The following is an 18493-nucleotide window of genomic DNA, read 5'->3' as shown; positions in this document are numbered from 1 at the left end:
CCCTCAATATTTAGGTATATGTACTACGCATAGTCCAATTATTTATCATAGGGTTATTAATGTGTGCTATTTATTTTATACCAGAAAGCAATTAGTTGATAACTGCTAAGAACCAGTTTCCAGAGCAAGGCGACCCATCTAAATAAACGAAATACCTACAACCTATCTCAAATGCCTCTGAAAGTCTGCAATGTCTCGATATCTTGTCTCTGTAGCACCGCAAAGCAGATAGTAACCCTACGTTTCCCCAGCAAACAAACGACCACGGGACAACTAGATATTAATTTTTGCCATTGTTATGCATGCCGTCATTCCAGCGGTCTCTTGTGCGTTTCATACGCTCCCATTCAGCCACCACAATCTACCAACGGTATCGTTACTTATCTCGATGAAACCGCAAATGTCCGACGATATTTCTGTGGCACCTGCGGCTGCCACATTTTCAAGCGAGAGCAAGGCTCTTCCCGTGATGCTGTAGGAGCCGATGGGCTATGGGCCGTAGCTACAGGCACCATTATCGGGCGAGCTGGAACTGAGGAAGGCGCGGACTGGGACCCGGAAGTAGCAGACGGCGGGAAGGGGTATTCCATCCTAAAGTTTGCCGGGCACGTGAATGTCGCCGGCACTAAAGACGGCGGTCTGTCTCCGTTCATTCAGAACATCTCCGAGCCGCGCGAGCCGGAGATTTGTGGACATCACAACGAAGTACCACCACCGCCTTCGGTAAGCGTACCTGGAGAAGGAAAGAACGCAGGCAGAAGCGATGAAGATGTGCTCGAGGCACACTGCCACTGCGAAACAGTCCGGTTCCGCATCACGCGTCCCGACGCCTCCAGCCGGGTCCCGCATTCCGGCTTCCCGGACCTCACAGTCCCGTTCGCTACCTCGCCTCCCGAGCTCATCAGCAACCCCGACGACGAGAAATGGTGGCTCCGTCCGCCGGACTCCCCAAACCCGACCATGTATCTAGCGGGTCTCTGTGCCTGTCGCTCGTGCCGCCTAACGTCCGGTTTCGAGGCCCAGACTTGGACGTTCGTGCCCAGGAGCAATATCTTCTTCCTCCCTCCTTCTCATTCCTCTTCTCCTCACGCTGCAATTGAGAATACGCTTATCCCGCTCGACTTCTCTGCTCTCCCTAAAGGTATCCTTCAGAGCTATGAGAGCTCGCCAGGTGTTCTGCGCGAGTTCTGTCCACGCTGCGGCGCTACTGTCTTTTGGCATGATCGCTGGCGCCCTGGCATCGTCGACGTGAGTACTGGGTTGTTAGACGCTCCTGAGGGCGCCCGCGCGGAGTCGTGGCTGGATTGGTGGTATAGTAGGGTTAGTTTCGCGGAGGATGCTGGGAACGGACGTGTTGGGGAGGCGGCACAATGGGCAGAGAATGTGGTGGATAGTTTTTCTAAGGGGCTGAAACTATGGGAAGAGAATGGAGGAAAGGGGGTTGCTTAGCCAGTGAAAATGCGCAGTCTTTAGACGAAGTATATTCACCTAGGCAGCTAAGCTAAGTCCGTTAAGGGACGGAGAGGTCTGCTGCATGTTGATTTCATGGAGGATAGATATCATTGTTTTTCTTGTAAGTAAGTAGCTATTCTATCTTAACAAGTATATGTAGCCACGGATCTGTTGTTTACATTGTCTTCCACACCGTTACCCCTATTCAATTGATATTTCTCATATTTAAGACACACATCATTTCGTGGTCACATCACGCTAGGGTCTGGGCCTTACCTTATCATATGTCTCCTTCACACCCATGAAGCTTTGATTCCGACTTCTCCAGAGAATGTTGTTTCTTATTTGACATACTTTCCATCAGGTAGGTAAGCATGATCCTCACCACCATTTGTCTCTAATGCCTACCAAGTCTACACTCATGTCACTACGTTTCGTATGAATCCAATTAAACTACATCCCGTTCTTACCGATACCGGAAAGCAAGGCACTAATGGCGTTGGCTTCGAATGGCCCATACGTACTACCCGTTCGTTGATAACTGGACCACGTAAAAAGAATTTGTCACCACTAGATCCACACTGGTTGACGTTGCCCTCCGAATGGCCATACGGAGTCGGAATACCCTCCCGAGCTCCACCAAGTAGGCGAGAGCATCAACAAAAATGAAAACGGGCTCAACCGGGATTTGAACCCGGGACCACTCACAGGATCTCATTCTCTGAGATTGGGATTACCCGTCTGTTACTCCGTCGTGAGATCGGATGAGACATGACCCGAAGCGAGTATCCTACCACTAGACCATTGAGCCTATTTGCTTGGGATGTCCTAACCGCTTAGGTTCGTCGAAGAATGCGTTGAAGTTGTCGGTCTGCCTTGGTGCGGCGTAGGTAGTGAGCAGGCCCAGTGGGTTCCAAAACCACAAAATAGATTATAGGACGTAGCGCTGTCGGCGGCTAATTTTTTAATTTTTCAATTCAAATGATCGCAGAATAGAATCACTTCAGTCTCTGTCAATGCAGTAGTTTATTTCGTGCGTATGATCGCATTTCCATGCATTTTATAGTCGGTAGGAGAAGCAACCTCAGGAGACACAACATTACTAGGTAGGTAGGTACCTAGCTAGCGAGCCGAATTCAGTGCAGTTCCCCCAATATACAGGAGAGTGCTGCCACACATCAAGTTCTCGTAGCGCAAAGATTCTTTTTGGCTTCGCGGATTCCATCCATGGATATCAACAGTGCTACAACTCAAAGAAAGCTCGGGGAACAATTAAGTCTTACCGGTCACTATATTATGGTTTCAGTTATCCAGAAAAACTCGGAAATTGCTGCCCATGAAGCAAGCCTGCTAAAACTTCGTCGCAGAGACTTCCGCCCTAAGCCAGAACTGACCAAAAAGAACAATTGTCATAGCAAGGCTCAAACTTTCTGCATTCACATTTCCTTGTTTTGCCGTTTAAAAGGTATCAATGCGACGCTCCAATACAATAGCGAATGTCTCCCATTCACGCTATTGAGCAAAATATGCGACCAACAAAAGATTTTGCCAGAAGATGTTACCATCATGTACAAGTTTCTTGGCTACTTCCTAGTGTAACTAAGCATCGGAACGGGAGTTATTTGAGTTGGTAAAAAAGCAAAAGCAAAAGAAAAAATTGATGGTCCCAGAGAGGCTTGAACTCTCGGCCTTCGCATTACTCAATATTTCCTATTCAGGAGACAGAAACATATTAGTACGACGCTCTGACCAACTGAGCTATGGGACCCTCAACTACTGGATGAGTAGTGGTGATTGGTGAGATTTCGTGGTGTTAGCCAAGTACAAGTATGCAAGCAACTGCGAAGTTCGGATGAGAGATTTCTTCGGTCTTCCGGTCCAGGCCGGATGAACCAATCGAAAAGTGGACATACCTCTCGGCTTTGAAAATGGAGAGGAATTCGATTCTTGAAAATGCATAGGTACAATAAAGCTCTAGATGAGTTGAGTATACTAATACTTTGCAATACTTTATAACATTGAGAGGTTGCACTGATGGACAATGTTATCATTGATGATGCTGATCTTAGTTTGAGGGGTCGCTCAACCCGGCACTCTTAAGATTCCTTCAGGGCTCGTTAGGGAACGTGGAAACTTGGGTGAAAAGTTTCATATACCTAAATATTCCTCAAAATATTCCTCAAATAACAACGGGATATCCGTAAGATGGGGAAAATATAAATAAATGAATTGTTAATGTCTAGGTATTTGGTGGTGTATCTTGAATAAGTTGGCTGGTTGGGAATTAATTTTGGTGACTTCCTCTTTTGCCCCCTTTTTCTACCTACCTACTCACCCTTAATAATCAATATTGCCCGAACCCCCTTTCAGGAAAACACCAAAGACCCAGGACCTCAAATCTTTTCACTGGGGGATTAATCTTAATTGTACATTTTTCCTTTGTATTGTTGTATAAACGCTTAAGGCGAAAAAGTATTATGAACTTTCTGTATAACTTGTATCGCGATAAAGAAGCCTTGATAAACTCCTCAACAAATAGTAGATGTGAAATAGGGAGTCGATGATGGATGATACGGGTAAAAATCGTGCTCACTTATATAAGTTCCGTAAACAGCCACCACGACCAAGGGTTGACGTTAGTCTTCTCCGTACCTGCCCCGTGTCTGCCCATGCGGTTGAAGTCGTGTCGGTCCGGATTCACAATGCCGTCCAGGGAAGGAGCCCCAGAATGTCACGGAAGGAGCCCCTTCGCCGGGATGAACCGGGTGGTCATCCCGTGTCCGGCATCATCCGAGCATTCATTACCACCGGGTGATTTCGGCATGGTCATAACGTGAAGACCTGGTCACGGTAACGCCCATTCTCACCGCATATTTCCTGCAAACACCACAAGCATCCGATATGAAGTAAGGGGACTGAATCTCCTCTACACGTAGCGTGATGCACGATGCGCTAGAACTCCATCCCGACACTTCCCCTGAAGAAACCTCTACCCGTGTAAGGTCCGGGAGATCTCAGAGGAACAGGAAAGTCTCGGCATACCTCTTCCGAGATCTCGTCGTGTCATCATCTCATGCATCCTCACCGGCGAGCAAACAACACGGTTAATCCCGACGGCAAAAGACCGTCGACTGATCTCTTTGCGTCATATCCATCCCCACATCCACATGCGAATCTCATACCGAAGCCCTTCCATTCACCCTCCCACCTAGCCCCCACCCCATTCACCGATCCGTGAAGACCTGGACATCGAACTCGGTGGCATCGAATGCCTCATCGATCGCGATCTAAAAAGGAACGTCGAGTCTAGCTCGCGCAGGTGAGCATCGCAGGTCGACATCGCCGCCTCGCCGTAGCAGCAAGGAGAAGAATCTCCAGACCCCGAAGCCGCAGAGCAAACAATCTCTATGCCGTCCCTAACATCAGGAATGCGAAGACGCATACATACATACATAGACGGCAAACCAGCCCAACGTCACCGGAAAGTAGCCAAGATCGAACAAGCTTTTCGCGTGTAACCGTCGAGGGTTACGCGGCATGGCAGGCGAGCATACATACGTGCCTTATTACCACCTTCGCCGATTGCCATACCTGGTGAATCAGCACTCGCCTATATGATCTACCGCGCCGTCCTGCAAAGCCAGGTCGTATGTACGTAGGTACCTACTTTATGTAATGCAATGTACGCCCATGCTCTATTAGATTACACATATGCCTGGTAGATGTAGGGAGTAGGTATGGGCATGTACCTACGTAGATGGTGGTATGGTAGCTCTGCATGAAGTGACATCCATGGCAGGAGCCGTCGGAGAAGGGCGCCAGGCATGTGGTAAAAGGAAGTGTCCCAGAAACTAATAAAGCCCCGATGCGTGGAGCTCGAAAGAGAAAAGACGATATGCCATGTCTCACACCTACGCAAACACACGCATATACACAACATACATAGCAATCTACCGCATGACACCCACCTTCCTCGAAGCAGTAGAAGAATTTTCGAAGCATCTTTTATGATTATAGCTCAGCCCAATCACAGATTATTATAACTCAGTCGGTAAGGGAGGGCTTAGGCGCAAGCTCGGGTAAGGCAAAGGTGTATCGTGGTTTGTGTCGGATAACGGCATGTTGTGGTAGGGTTCCCAATGTTCTAATGACAAAGTCTCGAAGAAGTATCGAAGACTTCAACGGCACATCCCACTTAACCTACGTTGAGATTCAACACACTACCCAGCAAATAGGTCACACTCGCGATTACTTACTGAATCACCCACTCTTGCTCACACCAGGCTAGGCCTTTCGCCACGCTTATCGAAGGCCGAAGATCTCACGCACATATAGCTCATCTGGAATGAAATGCCGCAGTGAAGCACAGCGCGAGTTCTAGAAAGCGTACATGTCGTAGAACCGTATCGTAGGTATGTGGTAGTTTACTGGAAATTATTTACCGGTGAGGCTCGCGTGTCATAACCATCTACATTCAAGGCTGACCTTGGAACTGTAATCATGACATACATGTCATGTGTGTAGTTCTAAATATGCACTTTGCTTCAAGATGCGGCTCCCTTGGCAATTAGATGCCAAGGTACGCGGCATCTCGCAAGCGGCCGTCTTGCATGCTGGGCATTCATGTTTCTGGGGACCCGGGACTTAATAAGGCTAACAGAACCCTTGCCTGGCGTTCTTCCCGTTGTTGTGACGTCGGCTCTTATGTAGGAGGCGTTCTGGCCGGTTTAGTTTCAAACCATTCCGTACCGTAATTGAGAGATTTGCATATTAAAAGGTCGTTTCCCGTCATATAGGTCTTACAGAGCTAAGAGCGTGCATGTATGTAGGGGTCATCTCGACTGTACCTCGTACATTCGTATCAGACCAGCCAGATATGCGCGTGTGACTGCTTACAACCCAGCAGGCTATATCCTGTTCAACAAAAGGCGACCGGCACCCCATTCCTACATGTTGTTGGCGCACCTCCAGATGCCACGCATTGTTTCTGACACTAGATCAGAAGCTAGCAATAGTGCTGTGCCGTGGACCGTACCTATGTAATAGCTTACGGTAGCTTCAGCCGAAGTTCAAACCGAAGTCCCTATAAGAAACGAAAACATGATGCTAGTTCAATTTCTGGAAAGCCGGAGTAGGACGCCGGTAAACATAGACCCGCCATTGTTCCAAAGAACCCCCACGCAAGTGGACGCGACGCAATCAATTGGAAATTCAATCCATGTCGCGGTTGTACGTGTCACCCGCCGAAGGAAAGCCGCGGCCGTGATAGACGGGGTCTGGAATTTTCTCTCAATTTTGGCGATAACACCCTGATGGGATTCATCGAGCGTGCGCGCGGATATGAGATGAATCGGATGACGAGATGAGGTAAGATGTACGTTTGAGCATACCGGCATGCCAGGTAGGCAAGCAGGCAAGGCAGGCAAGGTCACCCTTCCATCGCAACGGATCGCCGATTTTTACTTCTTCGAAAAGCCCGGACGAAGTAAGCAGAGATGTAGGAGATCCCGTATAGCCAACCCCTTTCACCGGGCGCTCAAACTTGCAGATGTAGGTAAAATCCCATGGTCACGGCGGGCACGAATCAGACGAAGCCGGCCCCCGCCAACACCAACGAGAGGGATAGAAGGAAGACGTCGATGCGGCAAAAGCGGCAACAGGCGCGGGAAAGGGATAAACCATCCAGATCGACCAGATTAGTGCAAGCTAGGTAGTTAGAGGTAGCTAGCGTGAAGCAATCGTCTAAGGATAGCAGTTAGCCGGGCGGCCGGGGTTTGGATTGCGTCGTATCGGCACCGAAGACGGATAGAGTCGAGGATCCATGGATGCTATCCACAGATGTTCCTAGTCGAAGGCCACATGAGAGGAACGGCCGAATCGCTACCTAAGCATAGCGCATACAATGTCTCCGTAAAAGGCAACTAAAGTGCGCTGTAACGGCGGGATTACTATTACAACTATGCTCAATGAGCCATCATGAATCAAGAACATCCCGGTAGGTAATATCCTATGACAGCGCATGTGCAAACAAAGGAACAAAAGAAAAAAAAGAAAATGGCTGCGAAAGCTGAAGCGAAACTTCGAAACTTCTCCCCCACACGTGGTAGCACACGCTTAGTTCTTCCTTCCCTGGCGGTCAAGGTTTATGGGTTACCATATCCGGAAAGAATGCTTAAGAGAGAGGTATGATTGGACGATTGCAGCAACAGGGGTATAGGTTCTTTCTTCCAAAAATACGTAATTTATGTGTGTGTATATGTGTATGTACAGTACCTCTCGTCAATTAAAGTAAAGTAGTACAAAAAGGTCGTAACTGTACAACGGTACAGCAGGGCAACATGCATCTGCAGCTTCTGCAGGTTCCGCAGGTGCTGCATTTTAGAAAATGCTTGTTTTCGCTTGGCTACAACGCTAGTCGATTTGAAGGGAAATGGGGACAGGGCAGCCGACATCGTCCTCGTTCTCCTCGTCGTCCATTGGAAGAGCTATGGAGAACACTCATTGGAAGCCCGTTCCCCCGGGAATACAAATGACGACCGAAGCTACTGCGTCTGATTAGTTGGTTCCAGATTAGCAAATACGTAAATGGTCAAGTGCTGCCGGCGAACGATGAGCGCGAGACGCCGATGCCGACGGGACCGAACTTTTTTTTTCACTCCTTTTTTTATCTTCTGTTTCTAATCAGAATGTATCCAAGTACTACTAGATCTGAAGGCCAAATCTAAGATCCTCATCTTTTCAATTCTGTAATAACATGTTATTGTCGCACTACAGTATCCTGTGTGGATTTAATAACGTGCTTATAATTATCAATTGGGGATAGTTAAAGCACTCAACATGAGACATAAGATTAAAACCTTGCTAGATCAATGTTGTGGTGGCTGAACATGTAGCTACCATAATACGTAGATGTACTGTACATCAAGGATCCATGGATGCATGATGTTCAAGCTTTCAATGTTCGTGTCTGACATCCACGCATCCACGTCCCTACGGTAAGCTACGGTGAGACATTCCCATGCTGATGATAATGGCGTAACCTATCAATTGAGATGCCAGACAACCTAGTACGCCGCCCGCACGATCTGTGTCGCGCCGGGGACTTTGGATACTTACATAGGTACTAGGTACACATCCAGACATTTTGCGGGGGAACGCAATGCGTCAATGAACGTGCGCCTCAATTGTATGAGGTGTATGTTCGTCTCATCGTCCTTGTCTAAGGCATGTCTAGCTTCAGCTCGCACCGCGCTGATTGGGAACTGGTCACACTTAAGACACGATAACATCACAATGCATATATCAAAATTTTGATGTGAAAGCAATTTGCATTGCTAACGGCAGAGAAAGCTGTAACGCCGCCTCTGCTAGACGACCTTTCGTTCGGGTCGAACTCCCCCCCTTAGAGTATTACAGAAATTTAGACACACGAGGCTTATTCCATGCCCCGTACAATCCTCATCCACCAGGCAATTTTTCGTTCAAATGTGACACCACCCTGAATGCTTATGCTGTTAACCGCGAGTGTCGCGTGTCCGACCACTCATATGCCGCATGCTAGAAGACGCAAGAAACGCGAGAGAAACGAATTTGTTATGTACGGTGTCGGCACCAATACTTTATATGATCCATGAAAGCGTAAAATGCACTGTCGTGCCAAGAGCCCCTCCTGTTCCCTTCAAGTCCCTGGGATATCGCCGTAAAACGCCTGTGTATTGACATGAACCGTAACCAGAAGTTTATGCGACAAAAGAAAAAAGAAGAAGAAAAGGGGAAGAGGTATCATGCTCTTCGAAGGTATTAGAAAAGGGTTCGTTCGTCCTCCTCCTTAATAACCAGGCTTTCCGGGCATCGGGGGTAAGCCATGCCCTGTGCTTAAAGGCGGTAGGTGGTTGTGGCAGAAAATCTTGCCTGTACTTGACTTCATACAGTCCTTCTTAGACGCATCGATGAATTTGACGGGATCTTCATAGGACTCCACCTGGCAGCATTCGATGTTCTTGATCCACCTATTCGTGACAACCTCGTTCATCGTCATCCGCTTCTTCGGGTCGGGATGAAGCATGTTGAGAAGTAAGCGACGAAGGGCGACGGGCTTGACCGCGTATTCGAACGCCAATATTTTAGGATAAGCATCCTTGACCGATTCCGGATCGATCAACTTCTTTGCGTCGATCTTTTCCCAACCACCGACAAGATCGTTATAGCTCTTATTCGGACCTACTTGTGCTTTCTCCCACAGGTTCGCGTTAAAAATAAGATAAAGCATCACGATCGCCGAACTCCATACGTCTAACGGACGCGGGTCGTATTCCGTCTCTTTGCTGAGCACCTCGGGCGCGATGTATGGAAGACTACCGCAGATACCAGGCTTGCAAAGACGTACCTCGCCCATGCCGATACCGCATTGGCCCCCAGCTTCCCTAAGGCCGGGATGAATACCAGAAAACACTTCCGAAACACCGAAGTCAGTAATTTTCACCTTGCTGTCCTTCGTGATGAGAAGGTTCTCAAGCTTGATATCGCGATGGGCGATGCCGTTCGAGTGTAGGTAGTTAATTCCTTGGCAGAGCTGCTTGAATATGCACAGACGGTCTCCTTCCCGACCTTCGTCTTTGAGGTACTTCTTCGAAACCAAAGTGAAAAGGTCACCTTCGGAGCAGTATTCCATCACATGATTCCAACGTCCGTGGTTAGTACATAGACGAATGGTCTCGACAATGTTAGGATGATGCAAGCTCTTGGCGATGCTGTACTCGGATTTGATCTTCTTCTCATACTCCTCCACCGTCTCGGACGAACTCTTCGAACGGAATTCCTTGACAGCATACAACTCTCCAGGGCTGCCCCTACGCGCCATTAAGGTGACCTTCGAAGTCGCGCCCTTGCCAAGGTGCTTTCCATGACGACCAAGGAATTTGTGTTGGTATTCGTATTCCTTCATAAGCTCGGCAACATCAACGGTAAAGTCATCCGGGAGACTGAGACTTAGTCTCCTGGCCTTCATGCCAGTACCAGCATCCGGTGGGATTGCCCATGGCTGTCTCGTTAGCTCCTCCTCGTTCTTCTTCTTTCGCTCCACACTCCGTGTCCGTCGAGGGTTCTTGGTTGTGGTGAAATTGACCACCTTGTTGCGCAAAGAGAAGCCGGTGTTGGCCCTAGCTTTTTTGGAGCGGTTCTCCAAAAAGTCTCTACTAGTGGGAATGGAGATGCGGCTCGACCTGTCCCGAGAATTTGGCGTATCTATGGGAGAGCCAGGAGAAGGTGGGGTGTTAGAACGGGTCGTCGCACTTGACCTCTGCATGGAGAAGCGACGGCGACTGACGTTTGGTGTTACCCTATTGGACGGGGTGAGGTTGGTTTCGGACGAACCCGACTCATAATTGGGGTCTTTAAATTCCGCTGTTGCACCACCATTGTCACCCACGTGGTAACTATTGCGCTTAAAAATTGACATTTTCCTGGAAATTGCGGAAATTGTGGAAAGCGCAGACGATGATCGTCGAGGTGTGAGTTTTCTTGGTGACGACGGACGGCGTGCGGATTTCGGCCGGTAGCTTTCAGTCTGTTGCAGAGGCGGTGTATTTAATGGCTCATCAGAGGTTGCTTGTGATGTAAGAGTAGCGGCGGTGGTAGGCGGCGGTGGTGGAGCATGTGATGGTGGGATTAGATGTTGTGCAGGAACGGCGAGATGGGTTGGTGAAGGGAATAAAAGAGCCGGGTTCACGGCGTCTTTATTAATAATGTTCAGTGAATCGTCAGCATGCTCCGGAACACCTGATTCAGAGGCAACAGAATAATTAGTAAGAGAATCGCGATGGTAAGTGTCGTTCTGTTCGCAATATCGAAAATCCCGTGATTGTCTCCCACTAACTGGTGTAATGGGCTCGTTGGAATATGACTCGCTACCAGTTTCTTCGTCGCCTTCTTCGGGGATTGGATTGGTGAGCTCTGCAGGATAACGCCGAAGTGAATCAATTGGGGTTTGGGATGCAGAGGAGGTGTTTGTGGTATTGGTGGTATTGGTTGTATTTGTGGTAATTAGTGAGGATGTGGACGGTGACGGCGAAAGGTCTGTAGGTCGGACTATTAAATTTATTGCGAAGTCAAATGGTGGTCGCTCTAGGTTGAAAATACCTGGAGACTTTTTTGTTGATTTGGTTGACTTGGTTGACTTTACAGACTGTGTGGATTTTGTAGATTTCGTCGATGCAGATGACGAAATTTTGGTAACAAGCGTTGCAGCATCCACCGAAGTAGAGTTTATTTCTGTTGTCGTTGCTTCAGGAGAGGAAGAATACGGCGGATGCGGATGCAACAATTGATTTGAACTGATGGGCGCCGACTGCGACTGTCTCTGCAAGGGCTTCAATGCGGGAAAGTGCGAGGGTCTAGTTAATTGCGATGGCGATGACATCGCTGGGGGTGCTGGCCGGGTTTGGGTTTGTGGGGCTGCCATCGTTATAAGTTGGTGGGTACGAATGTACCCTAGGTACAGTACTAGTTACTTCGGTACAAGAAACCACCTGGGCAAGCAAGAGAAAGCAGGAAAGACTGAAAAAAATTAAGGGGCCTGTGCTTATAATGCTGAGCAGGGCGCTAGGCTTTCCGGGCTAGAGGCTGGATAACGACCGATTAAGGAGGGCAGGAGGGCTCTTTCAGGGTAGTATAGGACCTAAGTAGCTCTTTAGGAGGTATCCAGGTGGTATCCAGGTAGTTTCCAGGTAGTATCCAAGTAGCATGCAGCAGTAAATTAAGGCGCCGAACAATTCGAATTCGGTTGGGACCTTAGTACCTATGACCTATGGCGGGACTTCGGCGATCGTTCGAGCGTTATTTTTCGTTTTTCGTACTATGAATGAATTCGAATTCCTGGAATAGTAACCGAAAACGTAGACTGATCCGGCCAATTCACAACTAGTCCATATCCTAGCCTAGGCACAATTCTCTTATCAACCTAGAAGATATGAAGTCCTTACTAGAGGCTTAATAACGTTATTCAATCGTTATTAGAACGCTGTTGAATGGCACTGATGATTGGAGCACATTCGGTAGTCGGCAGTCGGGGTCTCTCGGTTCGATTCGGCTTTCCGATGACGTTCCTTTTCTTCCACTTCTTTGTTCTTCTTATAAGATTGGAACTCGAATCTTGGTTCGTCGATAACGAAAAGCACCCGGTGCTTTCTCAATAAGGCGGGCTGACGACACCGGACTAGTATAGACAAGGCGGGCTTTTTCGATGGGGCGGCGGGAATAGCAAACCGGTGCTCGTCTCGCTTTCGGATATTTCTTCAACACTCACTAAAATCTCGTTTACACGTCAAGTGGAATCCGAGACAAGAAACGAACAATAAAAAGGAATACGAATTGTAAACGTCGATTCGTGGATTCGTGGATTCGTGGATTAAAGAATAAGGGGTTCTCTGCAAGATAGTCTTGGCTAGTCCTTCTTCGAAGATTCTGTGCAGGTATATTATAGCACCTGATGGTGTGGGTGGTGGTGATATATATGTGGTGGGTATGCTGCAATGTCGTAGTTGCACACAGCGTACGGTCCCAGGGATCTACGATGCCTGAGTGCCAAGGCAAGGAGAGAAGAAGAGAAGGGAGCAAGATACGTCCGCGAGGGGATGGGAAGACGATTATAACAATAGAGTTAAGGACCGTAAAGAGAGAACCGATCCGACATGACAGTGAGCGTATAATGTCTGTAAGTCGAATCTAGTGGCGGCTTTGTTGATCTATGGCCAAAGTTGTAATGTGCATGCGAGCAACCCACAAGTATGGCACTCAAGGACCACCCTAGCACCTAGTTGAAGTAAACTGCGCAACTAGAAAGTATGCAGGTAGAGTACAAAATACGGAACGCAACTCAAATCCTGCCTGCACTGCTAGCTGCAGAGGACCCTGTGGAGGGGGGGAGACTAGACGAAGCGGCTTGCAGGAAGAGTGATGTATGTGGTGTGTGTGTCCCGGTCAAGGATCAAACTCAGGTTTGAAGTTGGGGTTGCTATGCTAGGGACGCTTTGGGCGTAGGGAGTAGTATCGTAGCAGTATGTAATATGCAGTATACTGCGTGAAGATAGGCGTTAAGTGGCAGAGTGGGTAGCACAGCGTGGGGAGGAAAGCATTAAGACAGAGAAATAATGTCGACTCAAGTTGGAATTAAAAAAACCCAAAGACGAAAAAAGACTCAAATCTTTAACGGTAAGGGGAGATCTAAGATATTAGTACCTCTTCGATCTCGGACTTTCATGATCGAGAGGAATTATCTTGGCGTACATATCTAGTAACTACCTGCTACATAGTAGTAGAGTGGTATGTATTGAAGTTTGGCTCTGGCTCGCTCAGAATCTGTTTTGCAGTAGGACGTGTACGCTGTAATTGCGCGGCAAAATCCATGCGGACTTGGCGGTTCTGCTTTCCTACAAGCGTACAGCACAGCACAGCACAGTATAGATCGATGGTCAGAATGGAGAAGCGTGAGATTACGGCCCTGACTACTGCATACATAGTACATAATACAGCTTAGCATAGATAACAGTCACCATAGCCTTTGACGCTATTACGCATCTAGTAATACATATGATACATACATCTAGGTAATCCAGAGCGCGATGAGACCGCGAAGTACCGCGAGAGGTATCGTGTACTTGCATACCAGAGACACTACCGCGGCGAAACGGAGGAAATGTGGACGACATACTTCATCGCTTGTGCTACTTGGACGCCATTCGTCACGCTTAACGACTCTAAAGTGTTATTAATTAAAGAATTAACCTTAGTTGTTTCTTGGGTCCATGGAGACCCCAGAGGGTCCCAGCTTAGAGTGGGTGGTAAGGGGCCACTATTCCCACCACTATCATAGGGATCCCGAGGCTGGTTCATAATTTTTATGCTCGATTACAATTCAACGAGAGTAATGAGAACTCACTTCAATATTGTTGGTCGAGGCTGACTAACAGGTAAGGTCAGGTAAGGATAGGTACAGTAATGAAATAGTGAGGCTAGGCAAGGACAGAGTAGGCATGGTTCATTGCCTATTAAGTTCAGCCACTTTGCTTGGAAGTGAATCTATCGCCTTTGACTACCGTTCAAATTCCATAGATATTCTTGGCTGTCTACCTAGTATTTGATGATGTCCTGGTTAGGGAAAAGTCAACGAATATCAACCGCCATCGATCTCTTCGTTGTTGTCTACGATGCCGAATCAATGGCCTCTGATAACATCAAGACTTACACGACTTACACGTGTATATAATCCTAGAAATTCTTCGAGCTTACGGCGCAAATACATACATGTGAATGGCGTTTACGTAATCTTACCATGTGGAATCTCATCTGTTATGATTGGTCGGTCACAAACCCAGTAACAATAAGAAACTCACGATGAGGAGTCCGGGAGTGTGTAATAAGGTAATAATAAGTGCCAATCACACTGTTCTCAAACGCCTCACTTTCTCATATGCACAATCTCCCGTAGGAAGCGGCAGTGAGTAGGAATCGTACAGCGTAAGCTTATGGTAAAATATACCCTGCATAGATTGTCTTCGACCTTCTGTTCTAGAATGAATGGGAAGTTGGGAAGTCAAGACAGATTCCTTCGTTCGTAGTCGCCGGTACTTGGATTCGACGCCAAGGATACTTTTGCGTCAGTACGCTGTACGAAGTATTCACTGCTAGTGAAATTGTAAATACCAAACAGATTTACAAAACACTTGTAACTGTAAAATGATTGCCGTCTGGGGGTTCTTGGCTGTGTAATTGAGTTCTTACTTGTGCTCGGTATCGTTTCACCGGGACCAGAAACATTGGCAATACCAAGAACCGCTCATCTATTTACAGGTTCAGACCAAGGCCTTGGCTCTACGCAATTCAACCCAGCCATTTGTATTGCGTTTCCTATCTCCCTTTCCTCTCCCGCCCGCCAAGGACCGAGGGGTTTTTTGTCACTTCCCACCGTTGAATTGAAACGAACGAAGCGTGCGCTAATGATACCTAATAATCGCGCTTCCTAAACTTTGACGCCGTAAAAAAAGGAACTAGTCTACAGGTAACTAGTCTCTAGATCTCCAGATTAGTCGATGCTCGTCGTAAAATAATTACCGTGGTTGCCGGTCACTTTCCGTGCCGTCTTCGAAATGATCTTTGAAATGATGTAAGTTCTCAGGTCCGGGTCCGTTAGGTGCATCTACAGGAGATAATCTCGAGTCATTCGCTATTCCAAGTTTCGTGTAACGAAGATAATTCATCATTGTTGGTAGGGAATGGTGACACGAGCCAGCCTACTTCGAGGCCTGATCCTACATGCGTCATATCATACTATGCGTACTATGTAGAGGTAGGCATGTACATACCTACCCTCCGTTAGTTTGCGCGTCATCTCGACTTTCGTTCAATGACAACTTAGCAAAAGAAAGCGTGTAAAGGATGTTGCTAAGAAGCTAGCTGGCGCACTAGCCGATAGAGCAATAGGCATGCCAGGTATTCCCGGATGATGGGAAGTCGAATTGAGTATTATCAAGTTAGCAGACTTGGCTAAGTAGCCCCAAGGCACCGCCAGTTTACAGATATTCCGATCAACATATTCCGCAAGTCGCAAGTCTGCCAAGGCCAAGTGATGATCGTTGGTGCGAATTCGCTGACGCGCCCAGCATTGGCAGGTGTATTTTACTACTATGCTGCTATGCTTAGCGTTCTGCATTATACGTATAATGAGGGCACTATACGGTATAATGTTGTATTACCCACATTATACGATTATACACATACTAAACGTGTATAATAGAGTGTATAATGCGGTATCGAGACTAAAAACCTTACTTAATCGCATGAAATAGATCTTTTTCTACAGTAACTTTAACGACACCACACGATTTCCGTAACGACACCACACCTTCCTAATTCGGACTAGTCAACCCACACATAATTCAGCACAATTACTTAAACATTAGAACCAAAGCCCTTTTTGGCTTAGTCATCCACACTAGCTCTAAATTGTATCGTGTACTTTCAAGTGCTTATTTAATTCAGCCAATAAGCATACGCATTGCGATACTGATTTTGAACTTGACATTTTTATTTGTATAGAATTATTAAAAATTAAATAAACTCATAAACTTATAGCGCGCGATGAGGCGAATCGATTGATATAGGTTATGTTTTTATAATTGATGTAATCGTCGAATTAATTGGCAAAGTTCCTACGGATGAATAAGCAGCTTGTTGACATCGAGGGGTATCACGTGACTCCATGAAAACTATGACTTCTACTTCAAACCCTGATATAAGTACTAAATTCCAATGCACTTAATTGAGAGTTATATCGTTAGATTCGCCGAGGAGATAGCTATAATATGATACCTTTTTTATTATTACTTCTATTAATCTTAAAGGGCTATTCAGATTTCAGTGCAATGTTATGTAATCAATGCGGGCCACCTAGGTATTACGTAATGACACCCGCCACAGCATTAGCTTATGTAATCATATTTTCAAAGTATTCGAAACTTAAAAACTTATATATAAAAATTAATAATTAAATAAAAAAAAACGGGTTTTTATAATTAGTTTTAATTAATTAATGAAATAAATTATTTATATATTATATTAAATTTAATTAAGTAATTAAATAGTTTTATATTTTTTAATACGATTAAAGTAATTATATTAAATTATATATACATTAATTAATTCGAATTAAGAAAATGTAGTATTATTACGAAAATCGTGTAATATCGTTAAAATTATTATTTTTTTTATTTTATAAACATTTACGATATTTTAATTAATTTAAGCTTATTTCGTAATTATTTTTATAATTATTTTATAATTAATTAACTTCGTAAATAAGTTATATAATAATAAATATATTAAAAATTAATAAGTTAACATATATTAAAAAAAATATTTACGAGCGAACGTGTTTTTTAATTTATATCGACGATTAAATTAATCGTATAAAATAAAAATATATATTAAATAAATATATAATTATTAAATTAATTAAAATTTTATTAAAATTATTTCGAATTTATATTTATTTTTATAATAATTAAAATAATTAATTAAAATAAATATTTAAAATTATTATAAAATAAAATTATATGTAATATATAAATAACCCCTGTAAATGCGGAGTATTTATGTATATGTGGGGCCGGAGGGTTTCTCCGTTCCGTTATATGTATAATGATTCTATTATACGATATTGATATAATACATTATGCGTATTATGCAGTTTTGTATTATACATTGCAGAACCCTAGCTATGCTGTTATAGTGTTAAGATATTCTTAGATCTGTACAGAGTAGGTACATAACATATTACCATCCTTTCCAGAATCCTCGACTTTGACAGTTGTCTCTTTCTGCCTTCGGTGGATTACGTACCCGACGATGGCTCATCTTCACCAAGAAGATGCGATCCATCCCGAGGCGTCTCCGAAGCGGAAACAGCATGTGTCGTCTCCTGGTTGCATGCCGCCGCATTTCGCTCTTTCGTGATTTGCTTACCGTCCCGGCTCTGGCTGGCGGGCTTCGGTATCCACTCATCCCACTCGTCCATGATTCCATGAAAGGGATCTCAAGATCTAATACCCAAGGCAACTCTATGACATACCTAACCTCCCACTCGGATTAGACATCATTGCAGTCTTCACAGTATTGGGTTTGTAGGTATACTCTATACGGGTTATGGGTTAATAATATGGGTTCCTCGATTCAAAGATTTAAAGCCCGATAGATAATTATTAACCTATCATCTGAGCCACGCGCGACAGGGCACGAATTAGATTTGCCAGACTTTATATGACATACAATCCCATTCGCCGTAAAACTCTGAACCTCTTTCCATCTACCGAAGGTAGCGAAACCCTCCTTTGTACCGGAACCGGAAGAGGGAGGGTGGAGGGCGGAGGGTGGAAGATGGAGGATAGATGAAGTAGGAGAAAAGTGCGCGATGACGATTTAGAAGGATGAAGATCATGAGAATCTCACTTCTTCCAAGTTTCAAAACTACATGCACTTGGCGAGAATGCAA

At 45.7% G+C, this 18493-nt stretch overlaps 2 protein-coding genes and 2 non-coding genes across 4 annotated transcripts; 1 reads left to right on the top strand and 3 right to left on the bottom strand.

Annotated features, from left to right (window-relative positions):
* The first annotated feature begins 51 nt into the window (after nt 1-51).
* On the top strand, nt 52-1615 carry GGS22DRAFT_159678 (uncharacterized protein). Its single transcript, XM_047960825.1, has one exon. It carries the CDS (start codon nt 172-174, stop codon nt 1447-1449), a length of 1278 nt encoding a protein of 425 aa, XP_047819877.1. The 5' UTR covers nt 52-171; the 3' UTR covers nt 1450-1615.
* Nucleotides 1616-2125: 510 nt separating this feature from the next.
* Nucleotides 2126-2263, bottom strand: GGS22DRAFT_t51. The gene has a single exon. It is a non-coding gene; the product is annotated as a tRNA-Pro (tRNA).
* An 850-nt stretch (nt 2264-3113) lies between these two features.
* GGS22DRAFT_t50 lies at nt 3114-3220 on the bottom strand. Its single transcript has one exon. It is a non-coding gene; the product is annotated as a tRNA-Ile (tRNA).
* Nucleotides 3221-9280: 6060 nt separating this feature from the next.
* On the bottom strand, nt 9281-11869 carry GGS22DRAFT_179058 (kinase-like protein; the record flags this gene model as incomplete). Its single annotated transcript, XM_047963645.1, has 2 exons — nt 9281-11017; nt 11180-11869. 2 exons carry the CDS (start codon nt 11867-11869, stop codon nt 9281-9283), a joined length of 2427 nt encoding a protein of 808 aa, XP_047819876.1.
* Nucleotides 11870-18493: the final 6624 nt, after the last annotated feature.

Source organism: Annulohypoxylon maeteangense (assembly GCF_022496945.1).
Source record: "Annulohypoxylon maeteangense strain CBS 123835 unplaced genomic scaffold GGS22scaffold_6, whole genome shotgun sequence".
NCBI lineage: Eukaryota > Fungi > Ascomycota > Sordariomycetes > Xylariales > Hypoxylaceae > Annulohypoxylon > Annulohypoxylon maeteangense.
This window is presented reverse-complemented; position numbering and strand designations above follow the sequence as displayed.